This window comes from Rhodamnia argentea, chromosome 1 (assembly GCF_020921035.1).
Source record: "Rhodamnia argentea isolate NSW1041297 chromosome 1, ASM2092103v1, whole genome shotgun sequence".
NCBI lineage: Eukaryota > Viridiplantae > Streptophyta > Magnoliopsida > Myrtales > Myrtaceae > Rhodamnia > Rhodamnia argentea.
This window is the reverse complement of record NC_063150.1, coordinates 11061706-11081326: the sequence shown is the minus strand read 5'-3', so window position 1 is coordinate 11081326 and position 19621 is coordinate 11061706. Positions and strand designations below refer to the sequence as shown.

The 19621-nt window shown below is 38.6% G+C and overlaps 2 protein-coding genes across 3 annotated transcripts; both read left to right on the top strand.

The window, feature by feature from the left end:
* Positions 1-1294: 1294 nt before the first annotated feature.
* LOC115747012 (lysine-rich arabinogalactan protein 18-like) lies at positions 1295-3043 on the top strand. The gene is made up of 2 exons (XM_030683031.2): positions 1295-1903; positions 2609-3043. The coding sequence occupies exons 1-2, from the start codon at positions 1364-1366 to the stop codon at positions 2690-2692; spliced, it is 624 nt and encodes a 207-aa protein (XP_030538891.1). The 5' UTR covers positions 1295-1363; the 3' UTR covers positions 2693-3043.
* Positions 3044-10864: 7821 nt separating this feature from the next.
* On the top strand, positions 10865-18768 carry LOC115747011. Of its 2 annotated transcripts, XM_030683028.2 has the most exons (11): positions 10865-11045; positions 11155-11245; positions 11609-11675; positions 13005-13258; positions 13579-14017; positions 14213-14860; positions 15307-15747; positions 16476-16670; positions 16758-16814; positions 18243-18305; positions 18433-18768. In XM_030683028.2, the coding sequence occupies exons 2-11, from the start codon at positions 11199-11201 to the stop codon at positions 18514-18516; spliced, it is 2295 nt and encodes a 764-aa protein (XP_030538888.1). In that variant the 5' UTR covers positions 10865-11045; positions 11155-11198; the 3' UTR covers positions 18517-18768. The 2 variants fall into 2 exon arrangements, with proteins under 2 accessions (XP_030538888.1, XP_030538889.1); XM_030683029.2 differs by lacking the exon at positions 11155-11245 and having other exon boundaries at positions 10866-11045.
* Positions 18769-19621: the final 853 nt, after the last annotated feature.

Genomic DNA, 19621 nt, shown 5'->3' with positions numbered 1-19621 from the left:
CTTTTTTTTTTTTATTATAAAAAGAACACATTTTTCCGACTTTCGAAGGTGTTTTTTTTAATGAAAAAGAGGAAATCATATTCCCCATTTTTGGAGGTGTTTTTTTCATTGGTGAAAAATATTTTCCTTTATTAGTTTACTTTCTGTGAACCGAACGTTAAGAAATTCGATTTTTGTTTCTAAAAGTTATTTTTTGTAAAACAAACGGAGTCAGTGAAAAGTCTTGGAGAGAGAGCATTTCTACCGCACTCTGATTCTTTTTTGACATGCATTGTTGCTTTAACGGAAGAATTTATTCTACAAATGATATGTCATCTATTTCTTTTATTTCTAAAAAATGATTCTATCAAAAATTGGTTAGCTATGGGAAAATTTATGGGTATGACTTGCATTTCCTACATTGGTTCATTCCCCATGCATAACAAATTATGGGGAAAAGGACACTCAAAGTATAGTTCGATACAACGCTCATTTTAGGCTCCATTTACTTCGTGAGAATTATGACATTTTTGTACAATATTTTTTCGAAAATTCATTGTTTTAGGAAAATGATAATATTTTTCGGTGTTTAGTTGTAACATGAAAATAAACTAGAAAATATTTTTCGTCATTTGATAAGGAAAATTTTATTTGGTTGGAAAATGCTGGCTTGGACGCCGGTAGTGTCACGTGACACGGCAGTATTGACGAGGATAATTTTTGTAATTTAGGAGAGGGGTCCAATCAAAAGATACATCGGCCTTTGTCAATCTATAGTAATAGGATTCATCACTGAAATAAAATTAAACAATGCACTTTTAGGTTTACGTTTTAGAAATTAAAAAATAATAATTGGTCCGGACAGTCCAATTCTCTTTTAAAATCGAAAATTGGATCGAAAATCATCTATTTCAATTTTACGATACAGTGATACCAGACTGATCCGGACGATTGACGGTCGGATCGATACGTGTGGATGACCTCTAATCTGGAACCCAAATCGACCCCTGGAGTAGTCGTACCACTTACAATAAATTTTTTTGCGTTCTTTTGCAATAATTATACGATCCTTACCTGGCTTTGCTAATCTCCTCACATGCACCGACCGCGTCGGGTGGGGCCCGGGCCAGACTGTGTTCCGAACGCCACGCTGGCCGATCCTCCTCCTCCTCCTTTGTCCTCCTTCGTTTGCGCAAAAACGTTGACGATCCAACGGCTACTTTCTGGTGGTCCCCACTTCGCCGTGCGCTCGCCCTTATATAATCACTCTCGCCTCTTCTAAAGCAAAGCTCGCGAACCTCTCTCTGTGTCACTCTCACTGTGCACCTGCTTCTCTCCTCTCTCTCTCTCTCTCTCTCTCTTTCTCTCTCGAAGCTTTTTCTTCATGGATCGCAAGAACGTACTCCCCCTCGCATTGCTCTGCCTCGTCGTCGCCGGCGTCGGAGGCCAGTCTCCCGCCGCCGCCCCCACTAAGTCCCCGGCCACCTCGGCTCCCGCCGCCTCCCCGGTCGCCGCTCCCGCCAAGGCCCCGGCCAAGCCCACGACCCCCGCTCCGGTCGCCTCGCCCCCCGCCTCCACCCCCGCTCCGGCCTCGGCTCCTCCATCTAAGGCGGAGACCCCTGCCCCGGCCGTCACGCCCGCGTCTCCGCCTACGGCGAGCCCCCCTCCAGCTCCAGTGCCGGTGAGCTCCCCCCCGGTTCCGGCTCCCGCGAAGTCGCCTCCCTCGCCCGCGCCGACGACTGCCCCGGAGAGCTCTCCTCCGACTGCTGTGGAGGTTCCGGCGCCGGCGCCCAGCAAGAAGAAGTCCAAGAAGGGTGCGCCAGCGCCGTCGCCGGCATTGCTCAGCCCACCTGCGCCGCCTGCTGAGGCGCCTGGGGCGAGCCAGGGTGAGGCGTCGTCTCCTGGACCGGCATTGAACGATCAGGTAATTTCTCACTCGGCACTTTTCTTCTCCCATCTAGTTGATTATGTGCGTCGCTATAGACCAAAAATTGGTACTTTCTCGTCGAATCGCGGCACTAAATCAACCTGCATTGCGTTTGTATACCGCTTAGTAAGATGAAATCACAATTATCACTTAGATGACGCGTAGTAAAATCACATATCTGGTTGAGATGTGCATTGCGAGCTCAGATCTGACTGGTTCCTTCAGAGATCTGACCATACTTTAGTTCCTCACCAGTGGCTTTTTCGAGTGAAGTAAAGCTCTGTTCTTTGAGAAAAATTAACAAGTATCCTGCACTTTTTACTTCCATTTATAGCTCGCACTCGCTCTGTACTTGGAGAATTGAACTGTCTCCCAACTTGTTTTTCACAGTAAGAATCTACCCAGTTAATCAAAATCTGCATTGTAGTTCTGCTTCCCTTTGTGGGCTGCATATGCTGTTCAAGTTGGGTACTCACTGTCCAAGAAAGTTTCCTCCCTTGAAAAAATTCCAGAACCCGATGCATAAACATCGAGACCCAAAACGTTGATGTCTGTTTTTGGGCACGTGCTTTGCCGGATCACCATAATTGCTCCCATTGAACGTTGTAGAAACATGGGATTAGATCAGATTAGATTAGCATTGATTTGTTCTGGGGTTCTGAGCTATTTCGAATCTTTTGGTGCAAAAAATTGGTTTTGCAGAGTGGAGCAGAAGCCATGAGGAGCGTGCAGAAGATAGCTTCAGGCCTAGCATTGGGATGTGCTGTCCTTGGATTGATCCTCTAGAGTCTAGAGAAAGACGACTGAGCGAGACGGAGAGAAAAAGAGAGAGAGAGTGAGAGATTTGATGTCTGTTCATTTGAGATTTGATTTAATCTTTTTTCTTCTTCTGGCCATGTTATCTTTATCATGACAGGCTGACACTCGCATCCTTGGTTTCATTGATATTAAAATTTGTGCTTTCCCCAGAGTAAAACAGAGATCTGTTCTTGACTGGTGACGGTGGGATTCGTTTGGTTTCGGGAACTTTTATGATTTGTAATTCTTTGTAAGGAGGTGGGGGGGTGCTTCTTGAGGGAGCTGGGCTCTGCCCTGCCTCATTTTCTTATTCGGGGTCTACAAACCACTTTTTTCAAATGGGGGGAAAACCCCCTCTTGGAAGTAATAATCCTCTTTTTACAGCTGTCTTTAGTTATTATTACTTCGCTTTGGGGAAACCCTACTCGGAACTTTCCAAGTTCTTGTCACTGTATTATGTGTGTGTGTCTTGAATTTGAGATGTGTTCCTTGAAATTTGACATGCCATCATGTCATGGACCCTTCTAATCAACGGGTGATTTCTTTGTCGAGTTTGTAATGCGGACGATGTCTATAACTTGTGATTTTATTAATCGGTCTCGGGATCTATATCAATGAGCGATATGGTTAAAGGGTATTTCGTTAAAGGGCATTTCGTTTGTATACTTATCGAGTCTTTGGTAATTGGGTAATTGCCAGTCCACTGGATATCCCAACTATTCATTAAAACCTCAACAAACATTTAATAGACATGATTCGATAGTCAAGGTAGCACTAAATAAAAGCATTGCGCAAGTTTTATTTTCTAATCAGTTTTGTCCCACCCACCTCTCATTTTCTTCCTCGTTCTTTTTTTGTTGTAATAAACAGCAAACCGTCAACTTGCTACGATTTCTTGCACATCACTATGTTTTCAAACTTCTTACGTTTTCTTTTCAGAAGTAAAAAAAAACCATTTTCCTATTTTAAGAACATGTAGTATGTTCTTTTAAAAGAAAATTCAAGAGGATCGGGCAACGATGATAATCATTTTCACCCTTTTCACTCAAATACCACTTGCTTGATTTTGTCTAAGTTTGATTTGTCTCTAAATAACACTTAACTCTTTTGTCACTACAATTTAGTCGCTTGTAACTATTTGTTATTTCTCTTTTCTAGTGTCTAACTAGGTTGTTTTTTTTTTTTTTTCATGATCACTTAAATGCTCTTCTCAAGTAGATCCATTTTTTTTTTTTGGGTTCTTTTTAATAGTTTCAACGTAAATTCAGTCACATTAGCAAATTTTTAACAAGATTTTTGCTTTTGTAACTTAGTAAAATAAGAAAAGAATTCTGACCAATATATATATGAAAAGAATTGCAATTTCTAATATGGTGCTTGTCCCTGTGATATGAATAATCAATGCCTTGAGAATAAGATATTTTCCCGTTAAGCACGTGTTAATAAGATCCGGGTATAAGTGTTAAAAAGTCTTAAATTTATTACATTAGTGCCAATTCAGTTATAAAATTTTTGTATTTCTTTTAATTGAGTCAATCTGACCAATTTTAGCAGGAAATTCGTTAACCCGGACGTCGGTTGTCATACGTGGCACGACCTACGCCGACATAGATATTTTTTTTGATATTTTAAAGTAATTTTAATAATTTTTTAATAAATTTTTGGTTTTTTTTCTTTTTCTTTTCTCAATCTTTAAAACAAATATTAAAATTATTTAAATATATTAAAAAATATTAAAAAAATTCACGTCAATGCCAGCCGTGTCACGTAGGGTAACCGACGTCCACGTCAACTAATTTCCAACCAAAATTGATTGGATTGACTCAATTAACATAAATGAAAAAGGTTTAGGACTGAATTGGTATTAATACAATAGGTTTAGGACTTTTTTGACACTCTCCCATAAGATCCGTATGTGAATTTTTGGTTGGATAGACATTATGTTATATGTGTACGTATCTATTCAGTTGTGGGCCTCGTGGCCCATTTACAGTTGGGCTTTGGACCGTACTTTCTGTACCTTTGGAAGAGGGATGGGCCGGACTTCCTTGGTCTCCCAGCCCAAAAAATCTTTTTTTTTTATATAAAAAACTTGAATTCCTTAAACAAGTTGTGAAGAGGAAGAGTCGAATGTCACATGATTTATGGAATGTGATTAGTTAGACATATTGCAATGTCTGAAGACCATATTCCGCCCAAAGGAAAGATAAAGGATGAAGATGAATGCCTCATAATCACGAGGGCCCTTTTCGTTTACTGAGATAACTAGGCCCAAAACAATACATCGAATATGAAAAATTTAAGTTACTTACCTACGTTTTAGTGACAAATCCCACACTCCCTAAATAAAATTTGCAAATATTTTGTTCACCTAAAGATTTTCGATTCGACACAAGAAAAGATTTTCGATTCTGGAATTTTTAGCGTTTAATCTTTAGTTTTTACAACTTTAGACATTGCTACAATGACGCACACACACCATCACTATAGTTTCACATTAGTGTTTCCAAAAATGCCAGGTTTAATATCAAACATAGAGGCATTCGAGGAATCTTTAACATATTTCATCTCGTCAAATGCGACGTGCCAAAAAAAAAAACACAGAGAGAGAGACTTGTGAAACACTAATTAGAGCCTGTTTGGTATAGCCATAGCTAAATTCCAGCTATGTTGATTGGTATTTCTGTGCTATGAAGTATTGTAGTTTTTTGTCGTTTGGTAACACGTACCGTAAAGCTAAAGCATCTCAAAGTTGGGTAAGATAGTTTTTTGAAAACTATTAGAAGCACTTGTAACTTGAAAATAGCTGCACCGATGAGGTGTTTGCTAAACTCCTTATGAAAGTTATGACATCACTTTTCATGGCTGATAAGATCCACACGACACTTGTCGATTTGTCTTTTCATCAGAGTCCTTTTCCAATGTGCATTTTGCTCTTATCACAATGATTTTCCCTCGGGCCATCGGCTCTTATCATGAAGATAACTTCATGACGTGCGATGTCCACATCTTATCTGATAATCTACGTGGAACGAGAAGACCCCAAAAAGGAAAGGCAAATTAAATATCAATGTCTATTACCTACAACACATGTCAATAATTGAAGGATTCAATCATAATTTACATATGTTTGGTTGGACGGCGACCCTTGAGCAGCCATTCAGTTTTGGAAGAAAGATAAAAAAAAAAAAGAACTTGCATGCACGAAACATGCCTCTTTTGCTTCTCTTGCCGAGCACCAATTGCTTATCATGCCAATTTCAATCACGTTCTATTTTGTCTACGATCCCTTCGAAACAATCTTCCCAATTGTCGCTATCGCATATCTTAAGCACATCTTAAACATACTCGTGTCGCGTAACTAAACGCTTTATTTTGATAATCGATTCGGGACTTTAGCAAAGATTAAAAAATTATATGAGAATTAGGGGAAGAATTTGAATGGGTTCTAGAGACAATGACATTCTGCATCTCTAGAAGATATATCTTTCACAAATTATTATGGGATAAAGTACGATAAAGACGTTATTGCCCAGGTACCAAACCCACCCTAGTGCCCACCAAGGCACCAAACGTAAATTTTCTCTAGCTATGCGGAGTTGCAGATGTGTCGTAACTTTTAATGTTTGGTAATTACAAGTTTATGAAAATGTGGCACCTCAATGCCGACTTCTGAAAGCTGCTACAAGCTGCCGTAACTTTGAAATGACCGGATCAGTGAAGTGCTTGCCGAAAACCTTATAAAAACCGCGACAACCCCGTTCAGAGTTGAGTCCCTACTGAACAGAATCTTAGGGTTCGCTTGTTCGAAGGAAAACTATTTTCGAGAAATTTTTTCTCGAATTTTCGGTGTCTGAATGATGGAAAACTAATCGATCTACAAAAAACGTTTTCCATGAATTGAAAAGAAGCTTAGATTAGGGAAAACGACTTCTCCTTTCCGGCATGGAGGAATTCACTTTCTCTAAACACTAAACAAATAACAATTAGCTTTTTCTTAAATGATTTTCATGAAAATATTTTTTTTATCACGAAGTTTTCAAAAAAAACAATGCAAACTTAATTGGTTATTTAGAGCGCGAATGATAACCATTTTGTTTCTATATTTGCATTCCAACGGGTTTGGAACATAAATCGGTTTGATAACACATTTCATTTTTCTATTTACGGAACAAAAGATTATTCTAGAAATAGGTTTGGAACAAAAATGAGAAGTCAAAATTTTTAGCCTTCCTATTTTTGAAACATAAATGAGAAATAAAAATTCTTCTCATGGCCCAATCCCTCTCTCTCGTGTCCCGATCGCCAATTCACTGTTCGTAGTACCACGATAATCGGTTTGCTAATCGCCAACAACCCTAGAAATTTTATATTGTTAAAACGAATTTCTATTTTGAAAACAGAAATTCTATGTCGTCATCAAATGTATTTACCAGCTTATAAATTCGTCCATAAACTAAAAACATAAAATCTATTTCGGATGAAAAATTGATTTCAAAAGCAAAATGGTTATCATTCATTTGTGTGTTGGATGTTGTGGCGCTGGGGTACATAGCCATTCATTTTCCTCATGACACTCGTTGATTTTGCATTACGAAATGTATTTTTCCAATGCGCTTTGTTTTTTTTCAATCTCATCGTGAAGATTTGTCTCTTGGCCATCACTCTTACTAGTCAGATAACTTCTCCTTTTCAACAAGGTCAACATAACGTGAGATAAAGTCTCATCTTATTTGGGAGTATTCTATGCAATACCAAACATCTTTGCTTTCTAAGGAATCTGACCCGACGAGTTGAATCTCCTCAAGGAAGGCGTCTGGATTCTCGGAGCCGCCTATGATTCGCGACTCGTCAAAAATCCACGCGGAACAAGAAGTTGACCCAAGAAAAGAAGTTAGAATATCAATATATATTATCTACAACACATGGAATAATTGAATGAATAGATAATAACTTGGACACGTTTGCTAAGCAGCCATCCAGATTGGAAGGAGGTAAAAGTTGCAAGCATGAAACATGTCTCTCGTTTGCTTCTCTTAAGCATACCATGCTTGCTATTTAATTTTTTACGTAGAAGACGCATCGATCGACGGGATCATCAGAATTCTTATGTCGGATCATCGAATTTGTTGATTGATTTATCCATTCGGTCCAGACTTTATCGAAAGATATCGAATGTGTGAGAATTAGAGAATGATTTGAATGGGTCCTAGAAATAATGGCATTATGCGTTTAGAAGATATATCTTTGACCGATTATGGGATGAAGACAATGGAAAGATTTATATAAATCTGAGCGCCAGGGGGTCCTATCACCAAGTTGCTTGATGTGTTATATAGGTCAGGCCGCTCCTGTCTATCTGTCTTGCGCTAGCGATTTTGACTTTGTTTAGGAGCCATTATCCCTTGGCATGGACCTCATTTTTCATTAAATAATATCTGCTTTATGTATGTATATATATATATATGTATGTATCATTTATTGCCCTACTACCAACCCGCCCTAGTGCCTACCAAACACAAATTGGTCATTGCAACATAGAACTGGACAGGCAAGACACGTATGCACAGCTTATCATTTGTGCTCCTGACAACAATTTTTATATAAAAATAAGATTTTTTTTTATATTTATGAACGAGTTTATAAACAAAAAAGTGCGTTTGATTTGATAACAACATAAAATTTATATTTTCGAAACAAAAACTTATTTGATAATAGTATAAACTTTTACGGTTGCTACGGCCGGCAATCGGGGACGATGGCTGGATGACGACCGGCGACCGACGACAGGGACATGAGAGAGAGAGAGAGTGAGCGATGAGAATAATTCTTATTTCTGATTTCTGTTTTATGAACTTAAAAAAGCAGAAATTTTTACTTCACATTTCTGTTCCAAACCTAATTATGGAACAATATTTCGTTTTAGAAATAGAAAAATGAAACTACGTTACCAAACGGATTTGCGTTCCAAACTAAAAATAGGTTTGGGAGAGAAATAGAGAAATATAACGGTTATCATTCACGTCCATAGTGACATGAGAGAGTCTAGATGGGTTGCACCTCCATTAAAACCCTTGTTCCAGTAAACAGCTTGTACATGCAGATGCTTATGTGTAAAAGGGTTTATCTCTCTCGGTTACTCATTCTACGATTTGAATATTCTATCGATCTGTTGAGGTTAACCTTCCCTTAAAAGGTTCAAAATCTTAGAGTCGAGCCCCAAAAAATCTTTCTAATTGAGACCGAAAAGTTTAGAACCTGTGTCGAGTAGTCTATTTTTATTTTTCCAAATGTCTAAAAGTGTTAACATTTTTAGACAGGTATGTTTTAAGGGGGTCGACACCCACATTTAAAGTCAGACATATAGTATAGACAGGTCGCAAATTGGCCCCCTCGTGAAAAATGAGCTATATGTATAGTTAATGTAACCAATCCATGTGATGTGACATATTTGACTCTTTATATAATAAAGGATATTCGCTGTAGTTTCAGTTCGAGTCTTCCTAGGTCTTAGGCTTATGGGATTAGTGAGATATTTCATGAGTCCGATAGTTAATTATTTGAGATTAAAAGTTGATATTATTCGAGTTAGTCCCGCTAATATCTAATCTTCTCTTACTTTTGGCGCAGGTAATTAACCCCACGTTTAGGGTATATCTTGGGAAAATTTCACTTGACTAACCACAAAAATAAATGATGAATCATGTGTCGTAGATCATTCTGATTAAAATGACAAATCATGTGGCGATTTGTAATTCCATCAAGAGGGGGAAGATGCTACCATCTTCTGCTAGTCTTTTTCATGTAAGATTGCTTATTCTACTTTTGTAGAATTGGCGTAGACCATAAGCTAAATCTTTTGTCTCTCTGTCTTGTCCCTATCAGTCTTTGTGCTTCTCATTTATGACTTGGAGTATAGCTTATTATACTTTATCACTAGAACAAATTTCACTTATTAAAGTGGTTCCAAATTACTTTTTGATGCGGGAGCATTAAGTTTAAGCCCGACTTATGTTTCGTCGATTGAACTAGCCTAATCATTACTCATGCTAGCAAAGATCAATTTCAACTATAGCTTGATTCAATAGGTCCAAGGTTAAAGTCGACGATTCCATAATTGTCGATCAACCGCGTAGTTGTCAATTTACAAGACTAGTTCTCAATTTCGAGGCTCCTAATCAACTATCTAGCAACTGGAGGCTATTTTGCTCGATTTCCATAGCTATCAGCTGATCTTCGGCTTCCACGGCTGGTAAACGAATTTGGAGAGTCCAAGACTTAGTTAATACACATTTGGTTTTAGTTCATTGCGTTGTCGATTTCTAGTCTTGGTTTTATGAGTGTTGAGAGTGCTGTTGGTTTCTTAGTGTTTCTTAGTGTTTTGACAGTTTCAAGAATCATTATGGTTATAAAACTCTTAAGAGTTATTATCATATACTTAGTAGAGTCCTCCTATAAGTAGAGGAGCAATTTTGTTTGCATGACATAAGACTTGAATTTAATAAGCTACATGATATTTTACTTAAGTGAATGAATATTTATCTTCGATATTTTATCCTATAATTGATAGTGGACCAAAATTTTCTTCATCCTTAACTCGAGTTATTATTTTAGGTCTTGATAGTGATCTTTCCTTATCCCAAAGTCATCTAACTTCTTTATTCTTGATCGGTAGTATGTTTCATTTATATCTTGGTGGCGGCCTTTATCTATGCGAATTTCATTTTCAACTCCTACGCAACCAACGCGTTCCGAACCTTTTCCATCCACCATTTCCATCAAACGTACTTACATGCACTTAGCCAAGAAGACCGAATCTCTAAATTTCTCAATCCCATCCCACTTCACTTTTCCATTTGCAAAAAAAAAAAAAAAACCAATCAAAAGTTTTGTTGGACTATAGCAGAATTTGCCGCTGAAGAAACAAAACAACAAAATCGGAAAAGGTGAGGAAACCTCCCGTCCCTAACTCTTCACTTCACCAGCACGTTTTTCTCTTATTCGTAAAAAATTTTCCTGTCCCTCTCAAAATGGCTGGTCCCGCCAAACTTATGGTGCCAGGAAAAACCGCTCCTTTTCTCCCAACTCTCTCTGTCTCTCTCTCTCTCTCTTAATCAAACATGTCGTGTCCTTTGTCCCCACAAGTGTTCTTACAAATATTCGGCTGGTACCACCACCACCTGTGGTTATTCCTTCTTTAGTTTCATCCATGTGTTAACGGCGAAACGCTCGTTTGCTTGCACTGTTACCCACTCCCGACTTTCCCATTTGCTGCGGAAGTTTGAGTGACCAGGGAGCACGAACCTGCCTTCTTCATGGAGACACCAAGCATGGAAGCTCGGTACTGCTACCCTCCGTCCTGATCTTGGTTTTCCTTTGGCCTTTCTGTGATTCTTTCCCCTTCATGTGAGATGGGTTTTGTTCTCCTGTCGTGGTCACTGCAATTACAGAGTATATGTTCTGATTACAGCCAGAGGAAGGCTTGGGCTGGGTAATGAGTGAAATTTGCTCGAAATGGTTGGAGGAAACGAGTTTGCTAGAGTGATTTTGCATGTTCAGTTGTCATCCCGCCAAAGACTGGATTTTTAGCCTTCTTCTTGTTTGCTGAATCTTTTATGCTCAAAGAAGGAAATTTTAGGGCGAGCAAATATCGGAAAACAGAGCAACATTAGCAAGATCTGTCTCTTGGAGTTGGGTTAATTGGCAGCTAATATATACTTAGAAACGAAGCCATATTTGCATTTTATGCCGTGCTTTTTCTTTGTTTCCCTGCTTTTGAGATTCATTGGCTGCTAAAAGTTCACTAACCGGCAGCTGTTAAAAGTATGCTAACCGGGTAAAGTGATTGTCCATTGGATCATAATTACTTTCTGATCTTGGTTAGTCCTTGGTTTATACTGTCAGGTATCTGGATTCTTGCAAGAGGCATCAGACGCAACCCAATGCTGAAGTCGTATCGTGGTTTTCGAAGGTCTTGCCTTTGAATTGCGATGTATTGGGATTCCTTTAGTCTATGATTTGTCTACGTGCTTAATGCTGCATATCATAACCGTCTTGTTGCTCAAGCTTATCGCAGAATAATCGGACTTGGATTAACTGTCTACTGCAGCTTTACGTGAATGCCCTTGTTTTGTTATTCTGCAATTGCTTTCGAGGAAAGCCTTATAACCATAAAACAGTCAGCGTTTCCCTTTCCTGACTGCTAGAGTTACTTTCATAGAAATTGTTGAAAGATTAACCTAAAAAATAGCTACATTGCTTGTATATTGCACGCTGCACCTAATGCTGATTTGTTGTCGGCTTTTGATGCCCGATTATAATAAATGTAGGTGGATGCGCAAATTATTAGTCTCAGAACAGAATCTTTATTGCGGTATAAATGGTAATGACTCTTGAAAGCACATAAAGTATGTTTCCTCAACTTGTGTATGTGCTTTCTTAAGGACATATCTATACGAAGGCATAACTTCTATTTAGAAAAGATTCTTCTGTTTAGTTTGGGGAAATTGGCCCTGGATTAAACCTTGCGTCCTTGATGGGAAGGTTTAGTATAATGCTCCAAATGGGAGAACGGTAAACTGTATCAAGCTTACACTTTGGACACTTGAAGTTTACTAATGGAATAGCAAGTTTTCAGTTAGAATGAAAGGATTGGAGGTCATTGCAGTTTCCGTGTTCCACTGATATTTCATGTTCTTGGAGCCCACGTTACTTAAGTGCAATATTTGTATTGCCCCCATGTCCCCGTTCTTTTTTCTTCTCTTATGATGTGACACTTGGATGGTGTTTTACATAGTAATGGCTTGCACTTTGCTTCGATCTTGCGCTTTGCTTTTGCTTTTGCTTTACAAGCAATGAACCCTATCCTATTACATTGTCTCGATTTGAAATGGGGGCTTGCGTCCATTATAGCATATTGTTTTGTCACCAGGTCTAGGTTGGCTATATACGAAAATGCACTTGGGTGCACCTACTGCTAAAGCTTTTTGGTTCGGTTTCTCTTAAAATAGACACTGAGCATTTATGTTGGAAAAAACCCGAAGCTTTATACTAATGCTTATGAAGGTTGCACTAACTTTTTGCTGTTTTCAGCATATTAATCATACTTAGATTAGCAATTTTTGGAAGCTAAAGGACTTTATAAGTTCTTCTTGAGACAAGGTCAACTTAAATTATTTATACCTTCGCATAGCTTGAATTTCCAGAATTTGGAGTTCATATTGCAATGTGCTTTTTCATATTTTCCCTTAGATGTCTGAAAGAATTTTTGTCGTGATTGTGTTCTATCTTTGTTACACAGGGTAAGAGAGAGATGACTTCCTGTGGAGGATGTCACATTGTTATCTCACTGGATCATCTACATGACTCTGATCTCCTACCAATAATTGACGTTTTCATGGAAATCCACTCATTTGATGTTGACACAGTTGACGTTGTTCATAACTCATCTCGCCTCTTGAACACAGAACATCTCATTGGTTTGATGCATGCGATCGGTGATAAGCTACATGCTGTTAATCTCCAGGATTCATCCCTTGGGGAGGAATTTATAAGGTCAGTATTAACATTGCATTGAGCTTATTTCGTGCTTTGCCAAGAAATTCAGTTTATCGCACCCTCCCTCTAACAAAAAAGATGAAATGTTATAGTACTTCATGTTTTTTTGGGTCCATTGAAACTTGACCTCTCAAAAGGTTCTATTAGCAAAAGGTCCCCAATATTGCTTAAAATGACAATTAACCTCCCTCTATCACTGCTTGTGAGGGCTGCTCATTTTAGGTTACTTTACAAAGTTTCCCAAGTACTGGTTATGCTGCACTTTGCAGTAACAATAGGCATTTTAGCTTGTCTTAGTTCTTTTGCTCTCTTTGCAGCAATCTGAACAAGAGTGGAGTTTCTTGTGAAGTCTTCAGTTTCTGGTCCCTCCAAATTCAGAAGCTCAACATGGTTGGTAGATTCACACAGTTGCATACCCTTAACCTGGATTTCTGTACTTCAGTCACTAGCTTCCACAAGGACTGTTTTTCTGGCATGCCAAATCTGATGCGCTTATCAATGTGCGAGACAAGAGTGGCTAATCTCTGGACAACAACTGCTGTATTGTCTAAGCTTCCTTCTTTAGTGGAACTACGATTCCAGAAATGCTTATGTTGCCATGACACTGGACCGTGTGCTTCTCTCTACAGTGAAAAGGCAAATCTTCATGTTGGCAAGGAAAATGGATCAGTTCTACCGAACTATCCTTCCTACAAAGCTGTACAATCTGTTTCTCATGGCAGCGCCATGCACAAAGTTCTTGATGAAGTTGAGCAAGTAAGCAACTTACTTTCTCCCATGCATTTGTCCATAGCTAATGAATCCTGTGGCAGACATAATGGTTATGGGGTAGACGGGGGTATGCTTTACATCAATATACCTATAGGTTTTTGGGAAGTGATTTATTGTTTCTGTTGTTTGTAGATGATGAATGTGTTAGATTGTTAACAGGGTTCTTTTGGCGGATTGTAGATCATTGACAAAGAATCAGTTTTTATGTGTGCTCAGAAGCAGATGTCGAAGAACGGTAGTGCCACATTCAAAAAGTATGTCTCTCATCATTGCTCACCTATATGCTATGAGAAATACTACAGAGAATATATGATCGTTTGTCTGCCTCGTTTGGAAGTATTGGACAACCTTCCTGTCCAGGAGGTGGACAAAGAAGTAGCAAAAAATGTTTTCTCGAGCCACTATGAGAACTTACCCTATGGTCGACAGCACAAAGAAAGTGTCATTGCAGTCCTGCATCAACGTGAAATGGGAAAAGTCAGCTTTTACCACCCGAAATCAATTAAATTAAAGCATTCAGTTTCTTCTAGGACAGGCCAACAATTTTTCTCAAGATCTCTTACTGCAGCCAAACTTGGGTCATCTGTGTGGCCTCTCATGCAACCAGTTTCGCAAGTTAGCCATCTTATCAAAGAAGAAGGTACACAACTTCGACCGAGGCAGTTTGAGTACAATCTGTCAGACCCTTCTCTTATGGCTTTTGGAACTTTGGATGGCGAAATAATTATTACCAACCATGAATGTGGAAACATTGTTGGTTATGTCCCATCAACAGGAGTGGAAAATAGTATTTTGGGTCTCTGTTGGCTCAAGAAATATCCATCCAAGGTATCTATCTTACTCGATCTTAGGGAGTAGCGAATGGTGTAGTCTATGTATGAAATTATAAGCATTTGTTCCAACATGTGTACAAGTTAAAAACATCAATCTGTATAAAGAAAAAGCAAATATGTTTTGGGATGCTAATTAAGTGCTCTCTTTAAGGCTAGAACGATTCATCTGGGATATTTTCTTGAGGTAAAACATTTGAACTTGAACATGTGCTTTTTCTATACTGGTTTCATGTACAGTTATAGTCCACTCCTCTAAACTCCATCTGCTTAGCACTTGGCTTTAATAGACGTGTAGATATAAAACAACCATGTATTGGCAAGGTTAGATATTTCATCTAGTATGAGGTCTAATATAAATTCACAGCTTGTTAGTTTTTGTAGGTCTCTTTCATTATTTGATGACATGTGATGACTGATGGTCTTTTGTTTTTGGACAAGTAGCTTATTGCAGGTTCTGACAACGGGTCGTTGAAGCTGTTTGACATCAATTGTATACCCCCGAAAGTTTCAGACTTCTCATTCAGTTATGATGCCGTCACTTTTGATGATTTTGAGCGGTTGACCTCCGTACATGTCAATTCGATGGATGATAGGCTTCTTGTTAGTGGATACACAAGAAACATTGCTCTTTATGACATTGCCACTGGTGAACGCATGGAGTTATTCAGGGATTTGCACCGCGAACCTATAAATGTTGCTAAATTTGCAAATCACTCTCCGTTTTTGTTTGCTACTTCATCATTCGACCGTGATGTCAAGATGTGGGATCTGAGAGAGACTCCAGTGCGACCTTGCTATACAGCTTCAAGCTCCAGGGAAAATGTAATGGTTTGCTTCTCCCCTGATGACCATTATCTGCTAGTCTCCGCTGTTGATAACGAGGTATTTCACATAGACATGTGTCCCGTCTTTTTTCCGGTTTTTCATTTCTCTGCTGTTGACACCAATAAGCATGTGGAATTGACAGAGGAGTTTGGTAATGAACAGACCGGAACCTTCTTCTCTTTTCTAGTATTTCATATGAGCCAAATTCAACTCAGGCACACTACAGACTGAAATTCTCTGAGGTTAATATGCTTGTATCATGTAAAGTCATTACTGCATATACTTTGTTGACATTACCTTTTTGATTAGGGTTAGTCTTAATCCTTAATAGCCCATTGAAGTTTTGATATGTCACACATTTGTTCGCATCAATGTGCTTGATGACAGTGTTTGTTTTTGGTGGAATTTAAAAATGGCATCATACAAGACTGTTGATTATTTAAGAAAATGCCGGCTAGCTTAAGTGATAATATATTACTCCCCTTTGCACGAGCAATGCAAACTCGCTTCCTTTGTAAAATTTATGCTTCCTTTTGTTTTGGTCTTCATGATTTTCAGGAGAATGTAGTGAAGATTGTGATGTTGGGTAGATTGAAGTTTTTAAAACCTCTTGAAACCCCACTGACCCCTTCCCCACACCACATCCCCCTCCCCCCCCAAATAAAAAAAAAAAAAAAACACAAAACAAACTGAAATGGATGATTAGTTATTCCTGAGGATCATGAAATTTTGGTGTCCTTTGACTCTAGAGAAAAACAACGGAGGCTAATTGTTGACTGCTACAGGTCAAGCAGCTTTTAGCTGGTGATGGAAGGATCCAAATGAAATTCGAGATAGCTTCAACTGGAAGTGCTCATAATTACACACGTTCATATTATATGAATGGAAGGGACTATGTCATCAGTGGAAGTTGTGATGAGCATGTAGTCCGCATCTGCTGTGCTCAAACTGGAAGGCGACTGAGGGATGTCTTCTTGGAGGTACACTTTAATAATTGTTATATGACTCCTGTGTATGAAAGGTTTGCAAGGTATTGGTGTTCTTTTTTGCTAATCTATTCTTTGCAGGATGGGAACTCTGGAAATTCTATGTATGTGCAGTCTTTAAGAGGCGATCCATTTAGGGTAAGTGTTCTTGTTTCATAAGCTTTGTAAGAAGCACATTAACTTGTACGTTGTTAACTTGCAGACTGAAAATGTTTCCCCATTCCTTGAAATAATAGCAACCCGTTCACCTATATCTATGTTCTGCCACTAGCTTATGACGTCCATCATTCTTAGGAATATGGGTTAGCAATGATCGAGAAACATTGTAAAAACAATTTTGCTGACCCTTTGTCTTGTCCCCTAATGTTTGCTGTAAGACTTCTTTGAGAAAATTTCATTGCACCTCCTTCACTTTAAAATTTTTTTACTGAACAATGTCCTAAGAGAAAGGTCCCATCAAAAGGGGAGGGGATGTTCTAGCCCCTTTTTCAAGATGGTCGGAGTTCTTTCTTTGTCAATAAATCCAAGAGTAAGAGAAAGAGCTCAACCCCATGTTGATTCCTCTTGTCGAGAGTGTTGATCCGCTAGTCAAGATGATTTCTCTATCCCACAAAGCAATCAAGTAGTATTTGGATGACAATACTGTTGGCAATGTGGATAGGAGTTTCAGCAACCACAACCCCGAAGTGATACTTCTAGAAATATTCCTGTTTTGCTTCCTAACATATTTTGTTATCCATACTAGTTGGATTGCTGAAGGAATTTGCAGGGTTCAACTTGACGTACATTTGGTCATTAATTCAACTTTGGTGATTTTAGACTTGAAGTTGATTTTCAAGTGCCAAAATTGAGTTTGAAACTACTTGTTTCAATTTTTTTTTTTTTTTTTGAGTGGGGATATGGATGTTTTGTCCACTCCTATTAAGTAAATTGTCCTTAGGATCATGTGTATTTGTCAGTCCATACATTGACGGATGATGGGTTGACCTCCTTTGTTAAAGGGGTTGATCTCCGGAGATTCAGAAGTCCTAGATTGGCTTCTCAAAACAAAGGGATTCTATCCTTGTACATGAGGCGCCATCTTCTTTTTCTCAGTCTGTAGTTCATAGTAGTTTGATTCTCTTGAAGGGCTCGAATTTCCTCCTTGGATGGGGTGCTAAGGAGATTCAATCGTATGTAGGGGATGTCTGTCATCACATTTCTCTAATGGCAGATGGCGTCCGTGAAACATTCCTATTCTTGTATAGGTTTTCAAATGCAGATTCAGTTTGACAGTGAAAAGATAGTTGCTAATTCATATATTTTGCTAACTTCATTGGATGTGCGTTCAAAAATCAAAGTCGGAACGATACATGAGGGAACAGGGTTCATTGCAGGTTGTGGCCTTTGCTAGACAGAGATGTTTCTTGTTGTTTTATTATTCAACCACAGTGAAATTGGTCGTAAAGTAATTTGTCTCTCTACAATATGAACTTTGCAAGTGGACGAAACCGGATGGATTATCTTCAGGACACGAATTACTATTTGATTTGCGTAGATGCTAATCATGTGCTTGTCCCATTACAGGACTTCCACTTCAGTGTTTTGGCAGCATTGACACGGTCCAGCTCAAAGTGTGAGATCATGAAGGTAATTACAGTGCTTGCTCACCGACCAGCCTTAGTGCTTGCTTTTCTTTAAACCATTTTACTGTTGGGAAAAGAAAAAGTACATTTGATCTTCCATAGTTGAAAGTTCAGTCATGGCTCTCATGCAGGTCAATTTGCTTGCATCCATTGATCAAGTCAAAGATCATCCTTATAACCAAAGTTTTCGTCCTTCGTACAGTCTTGGAGGCTGATATTTTTATGGCGCTTATCTGGAACCGGTAAAAACAACAGCAGTTCACTATAAGCATGTACGGTGAAGAAAGCTTGTTGTATAGTGTCATTCTTGCTATGGCATTTTCGAGGTGCTGCTTGTTCTATTATTTTTTCTCTTACATGGTCCCTCGCTCTTAAGGTAAACTTGAGACATGGTGTACATAAAGTTCAGAAAGCAAATTGTCCTTTTTAAATGATGTGAGATGCCAAAGTTACTGGCTTGGCTTGAATCAGAGCGTGTTCCCACAACATTAATCTAGCCTTCCATGTCTGGCCTTTTCATCAAGTCCTCTCTCTCTCTCTCTCTCTCTCCAATCAATGTTGCCTTGCTCAGCCACCGCCGTTCGCTTGATCAGTTGTCAACCCCTGCCTCCTCGTCGCCGCCAGCCACAAGTCTCACACTCTAGAAGATTGCTCGGCCTCAGGGAACCTTCTATTTGAGTCGCTGGTCCAGTGTTTTAGAAGAAAAAAATAAAATAAAAAATTTAGTTTTTTTAAACTGTAACAATTATCCATTGTGGTATAGTAATACAATTTTTTTTAAAATTTTAATGGACAAATTTTCTTACGTTGGATTAAATATGAAAGTGTTTTAGCAATATTAATTAGATCAAATATGAGCCGAATATTTGCATTGTAATAATGGGTTATAAATGAGTTATATGAGTCAATTTGATACGGACCATTTATGAATCGATCCCCTGTCTGCATCACCATAAGCTAACCACCTTTTTATTTACACTTGTCATGCTATGTCGTGTTTGACCAAACAATAGTTAAAGATTTAACAAATTTCCACATCATATAACCTTAGTACATGTTACCTCATCCCTTAGAGCGTGGTCCATAAACAAAACAGAAACTAGGAACATAAGTGCGATACATGTAGGAATTTTTCCATCACGCATTAAAGTAAGGCTATTATTTAATCATACTAAAGAAAATTCAGATAAGTATTGATATACTCATAGCAATACAGCATAGCTAACTAGTGAAGACTCTGAGAATTCTTATGTTGGAACATATTTTCTAACAAAAGCATGTAAAAACTCTCTTATTCGTATCTTCGGAATAGTTCATTTC

Excerpts from the sequence above, each read along its gene's own strand:
- LOC115747012 (XM_030683031.2), top strand. The coding sequence starts at position 1,364 with ATGGATCGCAAGAACGTACTCCCCCTCGCATTGCTCTGCCTCGTCGTC. Across the intron at positions 1,904-2,608 it reads GACCGGCATTGAACGATCAG|AGTGGAGCAGAAGCCATGAG; the intron begins GTAATTTCTCAC and ends TTGGTTTTGCAG.
- LOC115747011 (XM_030683028.2), top strand. The coding sequence starts at position 11,199 with ATGAGTGAAATTTGCTCGAAATGGTTGGAGGAAACGAGTTTGCTAGA. Across the intron at positions 13,259-13,578 it reads CTTGGGGAGGAATTTATAAG|CAATCTGAACAAGAGTGGAG; the intron begins GTCAGTATTAAC and ends CTCTCTTTGCAG. Across the intron at positions 15,748-16,475 it reads TCTCCGCTGTTGATAACGAG|GTCAAGCAGCTTTTAGCTGG; the intron begins GTATTTCACATA and ends TGACTGCTACAG.